The 15,370-nt window shown below is 39.5% G+C and overlaps 1 protein-coding gene across 1 annotated transcript in view; it reads left to right on the top strand.

Annotated features, from left to right (window-relative positions):
• Positions 1–15,370, top strand: part of SOS2 (SOS Ras/Rho guanine nucleotide exchange factor 2) — a 119,334-nt gene that overhangs the window by 88,289 nt on the left and 15,675 nt on the right. Inside the window, exons 11-14 of the mRNA XM_074996177.1 lie at positions 5,041–5,122; positions 9,003–9,125; positions 12,134–12,237; positions 14,580–14,799. Of these exons, the coding sequence (XP_074852278.1) occupies positions 5,041–5,122; positions 9,003–9,125; positions 12,134–12,237; positions 14,580–14,799 (529 nt within the window). The remainder of the gene's footprint in view (positions 1–5,040; positions 5,123–9,002; positions 9,126–12,133; positions 12,238–14,579; positions 14,800–15,370) is intronic.

Genomic DNA, 15,370 nt, shown 5'->3' with positions numbered 1-15,370 from the left:
ACCCTGCCCCTGCTCACTGCCCCTCTTCCACTCACTCTGCCACTTAATTCCATAGCCCTGGTTGTTACCAAAGAACTTTCAAAATGATACAGGTCTCGTGGGGTACAACAGGATGTGATTGATTAGTCCAAACTTAATATCTTCACTGAGCTATAAGAACTGATAGAGTACATTAAAACTTGTATATTCCACTAAACTGGAAAGAATTGGAATATCCTTCAGGACAAAAATAACAAAAAGAATCTGGAATTAGAAACAAGGGCAACAATACTTAGGGAATAATACCCACACGCTCAGTGGGGCTTGGGGCGGCAGCCTTAAAAGCAGTAATGTGAAATGTGTTAGATGATAGAAAAGAGTGAATTAGACACAAGTTGAGTTTATTGGACCTGGTTCTGTGGGAGAAAGAAATAAGCTTTTGGGTTTTACACTGAGCTCTTCTTCATATCTGAGAAAGTAACCGACTGTCACATCTGAATACAGTGTGAAACATTGCTTAGTGTTAGTTAATATGTGGTAAGAGACCATTCAAAGTGAAGTGTGCAGTTGAAACCTCTGCTGTCCTAAAACAAAGGAGGTGAGTGAGTTACAGAGGGTTATAAGCCATAAACCTGGTGTCTTTATTAAGACCAGGATTTTTAGTGTCTAATGAAATTATGAGAGTCTTATCTTTTTGAATATCGGAGGGGTAGCTGTGTTAGTCTGGATCTGTAACAGCAACGAAAGGTCCTGTGGCACCTTATAGACTAACAGAAAAGTTTTGAGCATGAGCTTTCATGAGCACAAACTCACTTCTCCCTTTGAGGTACTGAGGTCAGATGAGTCATTTTGTGAGAAGTGTTCACCCACAAGAGATATGGTAATATTTGTTATCCTTTTTCTGTGTGAGCTCATTCAAAAGCATACTGTAAACCCTCCAAATACATGCAACCAAGTTGCATGTGTCTCAGGTTAGCGCATCTGCTGCCCCTGACAGGAGTGGGAAACTGCTCCTGTCAGGGGTGGCAGCCTGACTCTTGGCTTCCGCCTCTTTCAGGAGCGGTTTCCTGGTCCGCAGACTGGTGGGGAGCTGGGAACCAGATGGGCTGGTCAGTTTCTGCAGCCTGATTCGCATCTCCACTCAACTTGGATGAAAATTTGAGTTATGCAGGGCTTGCAGGAACGCAACCCCCATATAACTTGAGGGTTTACTATAGTAATTGTCCTAGGATCAACATAGCTACGGCAACATTGGAAACCGAGTAAATTAGGCACATTCACAATGCAATATCAAAAAAGGGTTATTCAGTACTGGACTGTATACTCAGGGGCATCAGGTCAAAGGGTTGGAAGAGAATAGGCTGTCTCTGGGGACTGTACCTAGCAGGAGTTAATTCATTTAAATCCAGGCAATTTCAATCATTGATTTAAATCACAATTTAAATCCCCAAAAATCATTAATTTAAATCAAATTACCCAAAAAAGCTAAGACTGACAGCTTAGAGTGCACTTAATTTTGGATTAAGTGCCATTGAACTTACTGGCACTCCTTTTTTTTTTTTTTTTGAGAAAACAATATAAAATGGAGTATCCTTGGAAAAGCTGAGCTATGATGAAGTAAAATAGGGATGGATTTATGGCATCACCATTCTGGTCTGCGAACATGGTATTCTGAAAAAAGTGCCACGTATTATGTTACATAAAATAAGAAACCAACACAGTGGCAACTGGCAGTTCTACATTTCTCTTACTACAGCTTTCTGTGTTGTATACTTGAATGATGGATTCTAAATCTAGTTAACCAACTAAGCAAGCTATAAGGATTAGCTAAAATGAACCTTTTTTCTCTCTCAACATCCAACACAAGAAACAGCTTGGGAATTTTTGTCAAATCACTTTTCTGCTAAAAGGAATCGAGAAAGTATTGAAAAATAATGCAAATAAATTATTTAAGTTCCTAAACAGTTGATCCTCTCAGCCATGTCCACGTACTTTTCTCCAGATAAGCAGTTTTCCTTATGTTTCATTCTTGCAACTAAGCCCTTCTTGTACTTCTTACACTTAACATGTTTTCCTTTTTTTATCCAGGGAACAAATTTTTTCCAAATATTCCCTAACAGGTTCGCTCTTATACCCAAAAGCCATGACCTTTTTTTTTTCTTTTGGTGGCAGAAGTGTGGGGGAATATAAGCAGCTGTATATGTCCTGAATGTTTTCCCTTTTTCTTTCAGTCTACTGTTCCTTTCTAGGTTTTTTCCATCCTTTCCTGTACACTGTCTCTCTGTCTTAAGACAGTGTCTTAACTTAGGGGTCCGGCAGGTGGGGTGCAGCGCAATCGGCTACTGATTCTCAGGTGTATCCATTTAATTAAAATTTCTGAGATTTTTTTTTTACTGTTTTTATGTATGTGTATTCATATTTATGTATGAATTAATAAAGATTTTACATTCTCCATACTGATTTTTTTATACGTGCCAAAAGGGTTTTTGTTTGTTGTTTTCATATGAACACAACAAAAATTTCCAGTGGTCTGGATTACATGAGGCGTGTTGGGAGGTCCCTGCTAATTGCAGGGACAAAAAGTGGGGCCCGAAGTAAAAAGTTGGCTCACCCTGTCTTAACTAACTCCTCTGCTAGGCTTCACCACCACCACATAAGCACAGAACAAAAACAATCCTTTTGAGCTTGTGTCTGCGTTTGCACATGTTACTTTTTAGTCTGCTGAGAAACAGAAACTCAAAGCCCACAATTTACATAGGCTGGACAGACTAGAGCCATGAATTCATTTTTATGAGACTAAGTGTAACATGTAACGTTTGTGATGAAATTACATAGTAACTTATTTGTAAATGAGAAATAAAGCATTTTATTAGTTTCCTTAAAACAGAAAGTCCAGTTTAAATAAAAGGGTAATTTTCAATTTAATTTTTTAAAAAACATTGAGTTCTATCCACCCTGGTACCTAAAACATTGCTTTCAGTCCTAAGCACCATATTACTTATGTGTGGAAAATGCTGACATATTCACAGTCACTTAGAGAAGAGGAAAAAAGTTCAGGGATCTGATTTATGAGAAACTGAAAGAACTAAGTGATACGTTTACCTTGGCTAAGAGAACACAAACTAGGGGCATAAATCTATAGATAGATGAAAGGTGTAAATATTAAAGCAGTGCATCCTGCAGTATGTAGCCCATGACTAGACTGCCTGTGGGTCCCATTGAAGTCAGTGGAGCTGTCTAGGCCAGTTTTTCTCAAATGGTATTCCGTGAAACCTTGGTGAAAATAAGGGTTCATTGAGAACTCCATTACAACAGCTGACTCATCTGCAGGTCCCTGCCCTGCTGCTGCTGAAACAGTAGAACTAAATTTAATTGGATGAACAGCTGGCATGATGGCAGAAGGGATCCAGCATTTAAACTATCTGAACTTAATTCCATTATTTCAGTGGCTGCAGGGCAGGGAGCGGCAGAAAGCTCCTCACTCACCTTGCTACCCAAGCAGCCACACCCCTCCGGTGGGCGTGGCTCAACTTAGCCACACTAACCCTCCTTCTCTTCGGTGCATATCGCTGCCTGGCATTGCCTCCCCAGCCAGCGCCAAAGGTGGGTTAGTCCCACAGGCCAGTTTGGGGCTGAGGCAAGTTAATCCTGGGGATGGGAGGCGGGTTTTGGGCTAAGAGGGGTTAAGCCTAGGGATGGGGCGGGGGTTTGCAGGATGGAAAGGTAAAGCTTGGGGATGGGGCAGATTTGAGAGCTGAGGCGTGTGAAGCCTGGAAATGGGAGGCAGATTTGGGGGCTAAGGCGGGGGGGGGGGGTACAGCCTGCAAATGGGGTTCCACAAAATGCTTTCGAGTTTATAAGGATTCTGTGGCCAAATAAAATTGGGAAAGACTAGTCTCGGCATAGCACTCTTTGGGCGTGATAAATGGTGTTAGGAGCATGAACTAAATATATAAAGAAGTTTAGATATGTGGTGACATGTAATTAGTAATAGGGTGAAATTCCAGGAGAATGTAGTTGAAAACATATGCTGTCAGGGAAAATCTGAGAGTCAGCTGTATTAGCCTGTGGAAGTGATGGAAGGTCCCATTGCTTGGGACTTTTAAAAGTAGATTGATCAAACCGTTAGATTACGGGTCCTGCACAAGCTGCTTGTTCGTTTCACGGAGTTTTTTTTAAAAGACAACATATGAATCAAAGTTTTGGAGCTGCTGCTCGGAAAATATACCGTATACACCAACCTGCTGGGAGAATTATTGAGTGGGAGAAGTGTTTAGTGTCTAGCTTGTATGGCTTAGAATGATGAAACAATGCTGCAGTGGTTAGCCATATTAGATCTTTATACCTTTTAAAAATTACAATCTAATATGTTAAATAATCTAGATTTTTGTAGGTAAGATGAAATAATAAAAGTAACTTAAGCTACTGTATGTTATAGGTGGCACAAGTGGAAATGTCTGTCGTTAAGGAAGGTTGCGTGATAGTCTCCAATTTTGGCCCTATTTTCGGTTGCTTGTAATTCCAACTCTAAACCATATGGCTAAAATTTTAAGCAGGAATTTTCTATGCTGTGTGCCTCAAGCTAACCTCTATTATTTCTGGTAAAAATTTCAGCAAAACACTTTCAGCCATTTCTCAGATCAAAGTTAATGGATAATGTGTTTTGTCTTTGTTAAAAAATTCTTAACGACCATTTTGCTGGGACAGTCTAGCACCTTTATGTTATGGAACCAGGCACTTGAAATTTGATTCTTAAACTAAATTGCTATTTCCTATATTTGAATGCATAAGTGCAATTTACTATCTTAATATAGTTGTCATATATAATATTATTTAAATTTCTGTACTAGTTTTTAACGTAACTGAATCTTACTAAAAAGCCTTTTGAAGGTAATTCTAAATTAACATGAATTTTTAATTTCCATTGTTCTGTCTCCTTATCACCATATTGTTAATTATCAATTTTGTGTTTGTATATGAAATTTTTCATCATTAGAGAAAATTATAATCATTTGTATAAAATTCATTTTCCTGTTCGTTTTTCTTGTTTTCCCTTGGCAGATCCTAATTTTGTTCGCACTTTCCTTACTACCTACCGCTCCTTTTGTAAGCCGCAGGAATTGCTGAGCTTGTTGATTGAAAGGTAAACAAATATTCCTTTCAGTTTAGATTACCTGTGCTTTCTCCTCTGATGTTTGCAGTGAAATTCAGCTGCATGATTTTGCCTGATTCCATACCATGTATAGGAAAACTTTGTAAAAGCCAGTAGGTGGTGGGATGGATAGCTCAGTGGTTAGAGCATTGGTCTTCTAAATGCAGGGTTGTGAGTTCAGTCTTTGAGGGGGCCTTTCCCAGGGTCTGGGGCAGGTTTAAAATTTAAAAAACAAAGTCTATGAGGGATGGTGATGGGTCCTGCTGTGAGTGCAGGGGACTGGACTTGATGACCTCTCAAGGTCCCTTCCAGTGCTGTGAGATCCATATTGTTTTTATTGTCTTAAAACCGCACGCACGCACAAAAGGGAGGGAGGGAGGGGAAGAAGGAACAAAATTGTGAGAGGCTTATTTTCCCTAAATGTGAATGTCGCTAAGGTTGAGCTGATGGTAACAGTAACCAAGTATCAGTGGTTTTCAAACTGTGACTCTGCTCCAGTGGAGTTGCCAAGGCTGACATTAGATTTCCTAGGGCAGAAGCGTGAGGACTTCGAGAGGTGGCAGGGCGCAGGGTTACAAGTCCCCTGTACGGGGCTGACACACTTGGGCTTGAGATTTGACACTTGCCCCTCCTCCCACCCAGGACAGTGGGGTTTGGTATTTGTCTTTGCACCCCTACATTAGACAGTGGGGCTCTGACTTTTGAGCTTTCATATCTCCCCCCCACACACACAGCCAAAGTGGTGGGTCTTGGTTGGGTGCAGGCTTCACACCCCAACCTGGGTCCCTGTTAGCAGACTGAGGTCAAGTTTGAGAACCCCTGTGATGTATAAATGACTAAATCATGCGAACGGTACAAAAATACAAACAATTGGTGATTATTATAGAAAAGTACACTGACTTAAGTAAATGTGTTTTCAATCAGTGTAGCTAAATTGGTAGAAGCCCCTAGTGTGGACACCCTTCAGATAGTAACATATGCAAGCCTGAGAGGGTATCTGCATACCAGCTGGGAGGATGCTTCCCAGCCTGGGTAGAAGACAAAAGTGCCAGCTCTTCTTGAGCCAGTATGCTAAAAAGAGCAGTGTTGGATGCAGCACAGGCTATGGCTCAGCTAGCCAGCATAAGATGCATCCCGGAGGGTTTGCACTTCGTTCGCCAGCCCAAACTGCAGTGCTACTCTGCTATTTTTAGTGCACAAACTTAACTAAAGCCAACATCTCTGCCAGAAAGCACCCTCCCAACTGCAGTGTAGAGCAATTCCTAAATCAGTACTGTCAAAAATGCAATGTTTTTATGTTAGGATTTTGCACTAGTTATTTAATATATTTTTAAAATGTATTTGGATAAACCAAAATACTTGTCTTGCACCACTTGGGGTCTTACTGTTTTGAAAATTACGTTCCTGGTGAACCAGAAGTAATTCGAATTTCGCACAACTTGAGGCGAGGGTGGGGCTGCCAGCTCCATCCCAAGGGAGCCTCCAGGGCTGGGGCAATCCCCAGCAGCAGTGGGGCTCTTGGAACTGGCTGGGACACAGCACTCTGCTCAGCCCAGCCCCAGCTCCAGGAGGCACAAAAGGAGGTGGTGTCCCTGGTGCCACCCCCTCCGCCAGCAAGGGGAGCTGGAGCAGGAGGGCTGTAAGTACCCTGCCTGTCTTGCTCGCTCCTCTCTGCCCCCGCCATTGTGGCTTCCAGCAGCTGCAAGATGAGAACTGCCTCCTAAGGAGCCCCTCAGCTGGCCAGCAGCGTGCTGCTGGCGGATGGGTCCCGCAGGGGTAAGAGACAAGGCAGGGTGCAGTGAAGTAGGGTCTCCCAGACTCAATTTACATTACTATAAAAATACAAGTTGAGTCCATGCAAATTGCAGGTCTGCTGTATTGACCAGCCCATAAACAGTATATCTAAAAATCTCTTCCCTTCTCAGTTGCTTGGTATTGATGAACTCTTGTATATATTTGTTAATTCTCTAGTCATCATAAGGTATGTATGGATTTTGAGGAAAGGTGGGCTTTTTAAACTCTACGTTAGCTGTTTAAAGGGTATGACAGAGGAGAGCCTAGGGTTCACCAGGACCAGCTGATGTCTTAGAATGCAGTTTGCCCCATCTGCAATAGGGATTTAAAAAAAAACCAACCTTTTAGCCTAGAGTAGACGTACATGTAGTCTCTCTAATTAGGCAGAACTTAATTTCTAATTTTTAAAAAAGTCAAAACACTTTTGAAAAGAATGAAAGTTATTTTTAAAAAATAACATGAAGTTGTTTTTTCTTGTGTATTAAAGTTCTACTTATATTTTGAAACGTGAGTATTTTGTAGATGTCTTGTCAGAGACTAAGACCCTGATCCTGTAGATGTTTAACGAACATTATTAAAATTAGGCCTGTGCAGGGTTGAATTAAGACTGTCCAGGGTCCTAGTTACACTTAACATAGTGGCCCTGTCAACAGTAGAGGAAAAAATAGTTTAAAGATATGTAACTCCAGCTATAAGAATTGCATTGCTGGTGTCAGTGTACCTTGAATTGATTTTTGTGACCATCCCCACAGTGGGAGGTCAATGACAGAAATTCTGTTGGCTTCCTATACTTCTTGCAACTTTGAGGAGTACTGGGGTCAATGGCAGCACCCTGATCATTCAATTTCGCATGGCCCTACTAGGCATGCTAAATCAAACCCTGGAAGCTCTTCTGCCAGTACATGGGTCTTCCGGTAAGTATGGATGTGCCCAGGCTTTATTTCAACAACCCATCCAGATTGGAGTCCCTGATGTACTGGGCCTTTCCTGTTGCAGCAAACAGGGGTCTCTTTCTCTCATAGGGAGCAAGGATAGTCCTGGGGCAGCCTGTTACTTAATCCAGCACCAGGAGGATCTCCATATGGATAGATGGGCTGTACCTGCTGATTTTTTTTCCTCTCTGATATACTTTCTGCTAGAGTGGTGATAGTAGATGTGGCATCTACATGGATGTGAACACCAACATCTTTCAAAGTTATTGTTCCATACTGTTTGCAGCTGTCACTGAATAGGTTACACTTGGGTCACCTCTTCAAGTTTCACAAGCAGACATGAGGTTTTTTTTAAATGAAAGCAAACGTATACTATCCACAGTGGTGTATAGTCACAGAGAGGTAGCCCTGTTAGTCTGTATCTTCACAAACAAAAAAAAAAATCAGTCATGTAGTACTTTAACAGCTAGCAAAATCATTTATTTGGTGGTGAGCTTTCATCAGACAGACCCACTTCTTCAGATCTGGAAATTCTGATGGGAGTAAACTGACATGAGGAAAATAAAAGAAATGAAAAATGACGAATCAGCTACATAGGACAGAAGGGGGATGAAAGTGGGGAAGGGGGTAAGAATATTACTTACTTCAAGTGCTAAGTGACTTGGCTGAGATCACTATGAATATAAAAGGTGCGGAAACGCTCTTTGTAATGTGTGAGGTCATTGCGATCTCTGTTAAGACCAAGTCACAAAGTGTCAAACTTGAGAATAAACTCTGTGCTACCTTGCACCGTGCCTGCTACTGTCCTGCACCGTGCTCTACTTTCTCGTGCAGACCAGCTGCAGACTGTTAGCAGATTGAAGAGTATTAGCTGCTGAGCTAAGGCATAAAATCCCAGGTAGCACGCAGCTGCCTGATCATTTGGCCGAGATAAGTGTGGGTGGACAGCTGCCAGCCTTTTTCTGTCTTGTATGTTTTCAATATGGTGATAGCTAACTAAACCTAATGCTAGGATTAATTGAATATAAGCTTCTTCCTATCTTGCTCAGGAGTTTTCACTGCATTTAAACTCTTAATTGTATTTTATTTAATTGTTTTTATATTAAATGGTTTGCTCAATAATAAACTTTTTGTTTTGATCATAGGTTTGAAATCCCAGAGCCTGAGCCTACTGAAGCAGATAGGTTGGCAATAGAGAAAGGAGAGCAACCAATCAGCGCAGACCTTAAAAGATTTCGCAAGGAATATGTCCAGCCAGTACAACTCAGGTTGGTGTACCTTGATATTTCTGCATTAGATGCTGATTTTATTTCAGTGTGTATCCTGTTTCTGAAGACACAATTTCCTGGGAAAATGGGCATTGTTAGTTTGGCTCGGCTTTGGACAATGGTGATCCAAAGGCATGCTATGATTAGTCTTTTGGGATTTTTTGGTTGTTATAATCATATGTCTACTCTGTGCTGCTCACAGTTGAAAACTGAACACCTTACAAAAAGTCTGTGGGTCATTGTGTCAGTCAGGGTGCAGGTAAGGTACATGTGATTAAAATTACTCTTTTATTGGTTGATTGATTCTTTATAGACCCCACCCAAAACGAACAGCCAAAGCTGATATAACCCTCTTTCCTGTTCTGTTGCTTTTTTCAGTCCAAGTTCCAGTCCCATTAATGTATTTATACGCAAGTAGCTTCTTACAGCTACACACTTTCCTCTGCACCGCTATTGATCACCATAACTGGTCTGAGAAGAATTGGTTTTCCTCCGAAGTCTGATCAGTAGAAATGTTTATGGCAGTACTTCAGAGAGGAATTTGATTCTCTGGTAGTAATTCAGCAGTCAATCAAGTGTTGTGGAGTCAGCCAGGATACTTACAATACTAAATTGAATTGGGAGTTACTTAATGGCTCTTAGTTCTCTCTTTTAAGATGAACACTCTAAACAACTTAAGCTGCATTTAAGATTTATCCTGTTGGTGAATGCCTTGTTCATTTTGCTTCCCTGCTAGTAAGCAGCTTACCAGTATACCTCCTGATTAGGTTGAGTGCTTTTAAAGTGTGGATTCTTAATTTTAATGACATTTTTACAATGGTTTTTCAAGAGTTCAGGCAATGTATTTTTCTACTTTGATAAATCATTTGTTCAGGAAAATGAAATGTACTGGGATGCTTATAAACAGTCACTTGCTACTGACTGCTATGAAATCAGTTGTGTGACTTACAGCTGTCTTTTATGGCTTGATGAACTGTTTGAAGCCTATGTCACCCATCTTATTTTATGAGCCCAGTTATCTATCTGTTCATTAGATATGGCTGAAATTTTTCAACACTTAGGCTATGTCTGCACTAGCCAAAAACTTCAAAATGGCCATGCAGATGGCCATTTCGAAGTTTACTAATGAAGCGCTGAAATACATATTCAGCGCTTCATTAGCATGCAGGCGGCCGCGGCACTTTGAAATTGACGTGGCTTGCCGCCGCGCAGCTTGTCCAAACGGGGCTCTTTTTCCAAAGGACCCCACCTACTTCGAAGTCACCTTATTCCTATGAGCAGATGGGCATAAGGGGACTTTGAAGTAGGCGGGGTCCTTTTGAAAAGGAGCCCCGTTTGGATGAGCCGCGCGATGGCGAGCCGCGTCAATTTCGAAGTGCCGCAGCCGCCCACATGCTAACGAAGCGCTGAATATGTATTTCAGCGCTTCATTAGTAAACTTTGAAATGGCCATTTGCATGGCCATTTTGAAGCTTTTGGCTAGTGTAGACACGGCCTTAGTTGCCTTAATGGCAACTTTCAGTTGCTGCTTGTTATACAAGCTACTTTGGGAATATGGAATGCTCTTAAACTAGTGGTTTTAACAGAAAATTAGGCAAGGGCCCTAGACTGCAACATAAATGGCACTCACTTATGATTTATTGTTCAAATTTTGTTCTTGGGAGAAATTAGAACTCTGTGGCTTCTACTAGCTTAAAAGTGAATTGTCTACGTGGATTCAAACGAGAAATAAAGTGGATAAGGTAATATCTTTTATGGACCAACTTCTTTTGGAGAGAGAGACAGACAGTCTTTTCAGTCTTATACAGCACCTCTTCTTCAGAGCTGGGACCAATATGTCTATAACACCAGTGCCTGAGCTGCGGTTTATCTGTCCTGTATCAAAAAAGATAAACTGATTGCTCTACTCAGCAGGTCATATCACTTTTCCCCTATGTGTGATTAGATGAATTATTTTTTTTTTTAATTATTTTGAACTTTTCTCAGTGCTCAGTCTTTGTCACCTCCAGGATGGACTCTTTCACTGTTCTGCTTGGGATTTGGTAGTGCATGACTCTCCTTTTAATTGGAATGGAGCAGCAGGAGTCTGTATCAATGCTGTGTTTAAGGTGTGACTTGCTTTTGGTGCAGTTGAAGGTTTTAGTTATAATACATCCATTCCTTTATGGTGCTGAACCTGGCAATTTTAGGGAGTACATGTCTCTGTATGCAAAGTGATAACTGCTGGAACCCACTGAAGTGCTTTTGTCGCAAATGTCTATATGAAACTCTTAAATGGAATGAAGTTGATTTTGGTAGACAGTTCCCAGCTATGAAACTTGCTTCTTCTGGACACTAAGCAGAATTTGACTTTCAGAATATAGCATGAGGTACAGGTTGAACCTCTCTAATCTGGAACTCTCTCATCTGACAATGTCCATAATCCGGCATGACTTTGATTAGCTGGATGATTTCTTATGGGTGTGCCCAAATTTCCTACAATCCCATCATTTGTTTATAGCCACCACTCCTGGCTCCGTGTTCTGTGTTGGTATTTAGCTGTAATTTATCCCTAAATGTCTTTGAAGAGCCCAGTAAGATGCCAAAGTATTAGTAATGTGCTCGATAATACTGACCTCTACCTTTCTATAAAAGGTAGGTGTTAACTGAACTTTTCACTTGAGAAATTAGCAAAAGACATAAAAGTGTCTAATTTTACTTCAATCCTTTGTTATGGTTCATTCTTTTGGGTGCACTTTTATATTAATCCCTCTTCTTTTTTTTAAAAAAAACTGACTTTTAAGGCTGCACAGTTATGGTCTTAAAATTCTGGGATTATCAATGTTAAGGTTCCACATTCAATTTTGACTTCAGGCTTTTCTTCATATGCATTGTGAAAATCCTTAATTACATGATTGTGTACTCTGATTTCTGCAGAACCCATGTTGCATCAATGTTCAGATTGGATAGATTTGAGTATTCCTAAAAATAAAAATATTTTCCTCCCTGTCTTCTTCCTTATTTTTCAGGGTATTAAATGTTTTTCGACACTGGGTAGAACATCATTTTTATGATTTTGAAAGAGATCTGGAGTTGCTCAATAGACTGGAGACATTTATTTCAAGTGTAAGAGGTATGGTGGTAATTATTATTGTGTTTTCTGTTTATTTTCTAATACATCATGGGGGTCTAATCTTGCAGTCTTCCACACAAATAACTTTAGTTGATAAAGTAGTCGAGTTGAAGTCAAATATTACATGCATAAACATAGCAAGATTGACCCCCTAAACCTAAATAACTTCAGACATTACTATTTTGTTTTATCTAAGCTTATTTAGCTGTAAATATTTAAGGTTGTCATAGTTTGAAACCAACATTGTGTATCTAGAATTCAAAACATTTTAGGCTTGGAAGGATTTGGTTTTTTTATTGGCAGATATCAGTAAATGTCAGTTTTCCTTGGGAACATACAAACCAATGAAAAACTATTTCATAGCTGAAGATCAAATTTTAGATAGGCAAGAAACTGGTATGAGATGATATTAGTGTGTTTATATATTTTGACGTGATATTAACAGTTTGTGTTCTAATAGTAATAGAACTTTAATCTGTGTCTACTGTGATTAAATAAATGTATAACTCCTTTACAATTTCCCAAAAATAAAAATTTGAATTGATAAAAGTTTTAAAATAAACCGTATTATCTTTCTAAAAATTTTAAATAGAATTCTGCCTTCTCCCACCTTTGTGCTGCTAGAGAAAATATTTCCTGGGGGAGAGGATTGGTTTCTTCCCTCCTAGAACACTGATCCTTTTCCATTTAACTATTCCTGTCCCGAGGACCCAGCACAACCACCATTTCTCTTTCATGAGAGGAGAACTAAACAATAACACCCTTTAGCTTCAATTAGCCTACATCTGTACTGCTGCGGAAGATTGACCCACTCAGAGTCAATCTTCCAGGGTTTTATTTTGCGCATGCATGAACCGGTGCTTTCTGGGGTCAAAGTTGACCCTGGAATGCCTTGCAAGTGGCAAGGATTAAGGAAGGTCTTTGGGAGGAATGCTCTCTTCAGCCTGTTGTATAGACAGCCATTGAAGTTGACCACCGAGAAGTCAATTTTACCTATGCAATTGATGTAGCTGAAATTGTGTATCAGCAATTGACTGCTATGTCTAGTATAGACATAGCCTTAGTGCTACTTCTTGTGTAGGTCTTATTGTTGAGCAATGCATAACATTCCATGAAGACACAGGCAAACTCCCTTTGCAGTCCGCTCGCAGAATAACATTGATGTGTGCTGAATGTCAGTCTCTTCTTGGCAATGTTGGATGTCACTTTTAGGCTACCAAATTAACCATCCTACAGTATGGTTATGAGATAAAATTTTACAAATCATTTGTTGATCCCTTGTTGGTTTGACACTGCATATGATTTTCATGATTAAAGATAAACTATTTTTGTCGAGTTCCTTGAAATGATTTTCATTTTAAATCCCTGGTGTTAAGACTCACTGGGTCCCAGGACATGTACAGTACTAAACATTTATTAAACAATCTTAGTGTTCAAAAGTAAAATACATATTTTTCAACCCATTATGTTGTAGTGTTATTAATCAGCCACTTTACCTCGAATGGCCTCTTATAATAGATGTTAACTCTTTACTTAAACAGTCTTATATAGCTGTGAAAATGACGCTCTATCTACACTTAAAACACTGCAGCGACATCTGTGTAGCACTTCAGTGAAGATTCTGCCTATACTCTAAGGTGGGGTTTTCCCATTGGCATAGTTAATCTCTCTTCCCAAGGGGTTGATGGGAAAATCCTCCCATTGACCTCTTTCTATGTTAGGAAGTTAGATAAATGTAACTGTGTTACTCAGGTATTTTTCACATCCTGGGGTGCCATTGTTCTACAGACCAAATCTCCTAGCTATTGACTAGATGTTGTGTACCCTTCCCAGACCTGTAGAAGAACTTCGTGTAGCTCAAAAGTTTTTCCCTCGCCAGCGGAAGCTGATCGAGTAAAACATATTACCTCACATCCTTTGTTTTTTAATGAACTAACACAACATATTGTAAACTAATCACACAACTGAAAACTGTAAACAAGAACAAATAAGGCCAGAATCTCAAAGTTAAGGACAAAACAGGTGCATCAAAAATGTACAGTCTTTGAGCCTGTATTTGCATAAGAAATAGGTAACTGCACGCCTGATTTATTTGCAAATGCAGTTTCCTGATGCACTTGCAGAAAATGTATGTTAAAAAAAAATTGGCCCATGAAACCTTAATTTTTCTTTTCCATTCTATAAAACTGATACAACTCTATTAATTTTTTCATTTAGTATTGAAAGCTAACTTTCTTTCTTATAATTTTGTTACTTAACAAGCAGAATGTATACTACCAAAATTATCATGTGGAAAAGCTGTTATGTAATTAGTACAAATGTTTGTAATGGTTATTTTACAGGCAAATCCATGAAGAAATGGGTAGAGTCCATTGCTAAAATTATAAAGAGAAAAAAACAAGCTCAAGCAAATGGAATTTGTCATAACATTACCTTTGAAAGCCAACCTCCCCCAATTGAGTGGCATATTTGCCACCTTGGACAGTTTGAGATGGACCTGATGACATTACATCCAATAGAAATTGCTCGTCAGCTGACACTGCTGGAATCTGATCTCTACAGGTAGATATTAAAAAAGTATGTTCCTTGGTTAGATTTTTGTTGGCTCCGTAAGTCACACTATTTGAACTATTCAGAAGCATGTGCTTCCTTTTCTGAAAGAAGAAAACTAGAAGGATTACTATGAAAATTTAAAATAAAACAAAATAAAATGTTGCTTTATTTGAAAAAAAAAGTGTTGGATGCTATAGGTAATCCTACTGTAAAGGTTTATAATACATAATAAATATGATTGCAAAGAGCATTATCATGCATCTTATATTTCATCTTCATTTGTAATTAAAATATTGAATTAATCGAATGGCCTTCAGCTTTAGCAAGAAAAAAATTCTTAAGTTTGTAGAATCAGCTTGAAATATATCCCTTTTGTGATTTGCCAAGTAAAGTTTGCTCATCATCTGTGCAATACCAAAGTATTTATTCATCAACATATTAGATTTGTGTCGTCAAAGCCGAATCTTTCCTTGCTGAAAGGAACCTTTTCTTCCCTGCTAGAACACTGATTCTTTTCCAGTTTACTATCCCTGTCCCATACTATGATAAAATACTGTGGTGAGTAGACAGCATTAAAAAC

The sequence above is a fragment of the Carettochelys insculpta genome, chromosome 6 (assembly GCF_033958435.1).
Source record: "Carettochelys insculpta isolate YL-2023 chromosome 6, ASM3395843v1, whole genome shotgun sequence".
NCBI lineage: Eukaryota > Metazoa > Chordata > Testudines > Carettochelyidae > Carettochelys > Carettochelys insculpta.
This window is presented reverse-complemented; position numbering and strand designations above follow the sequence as displayed.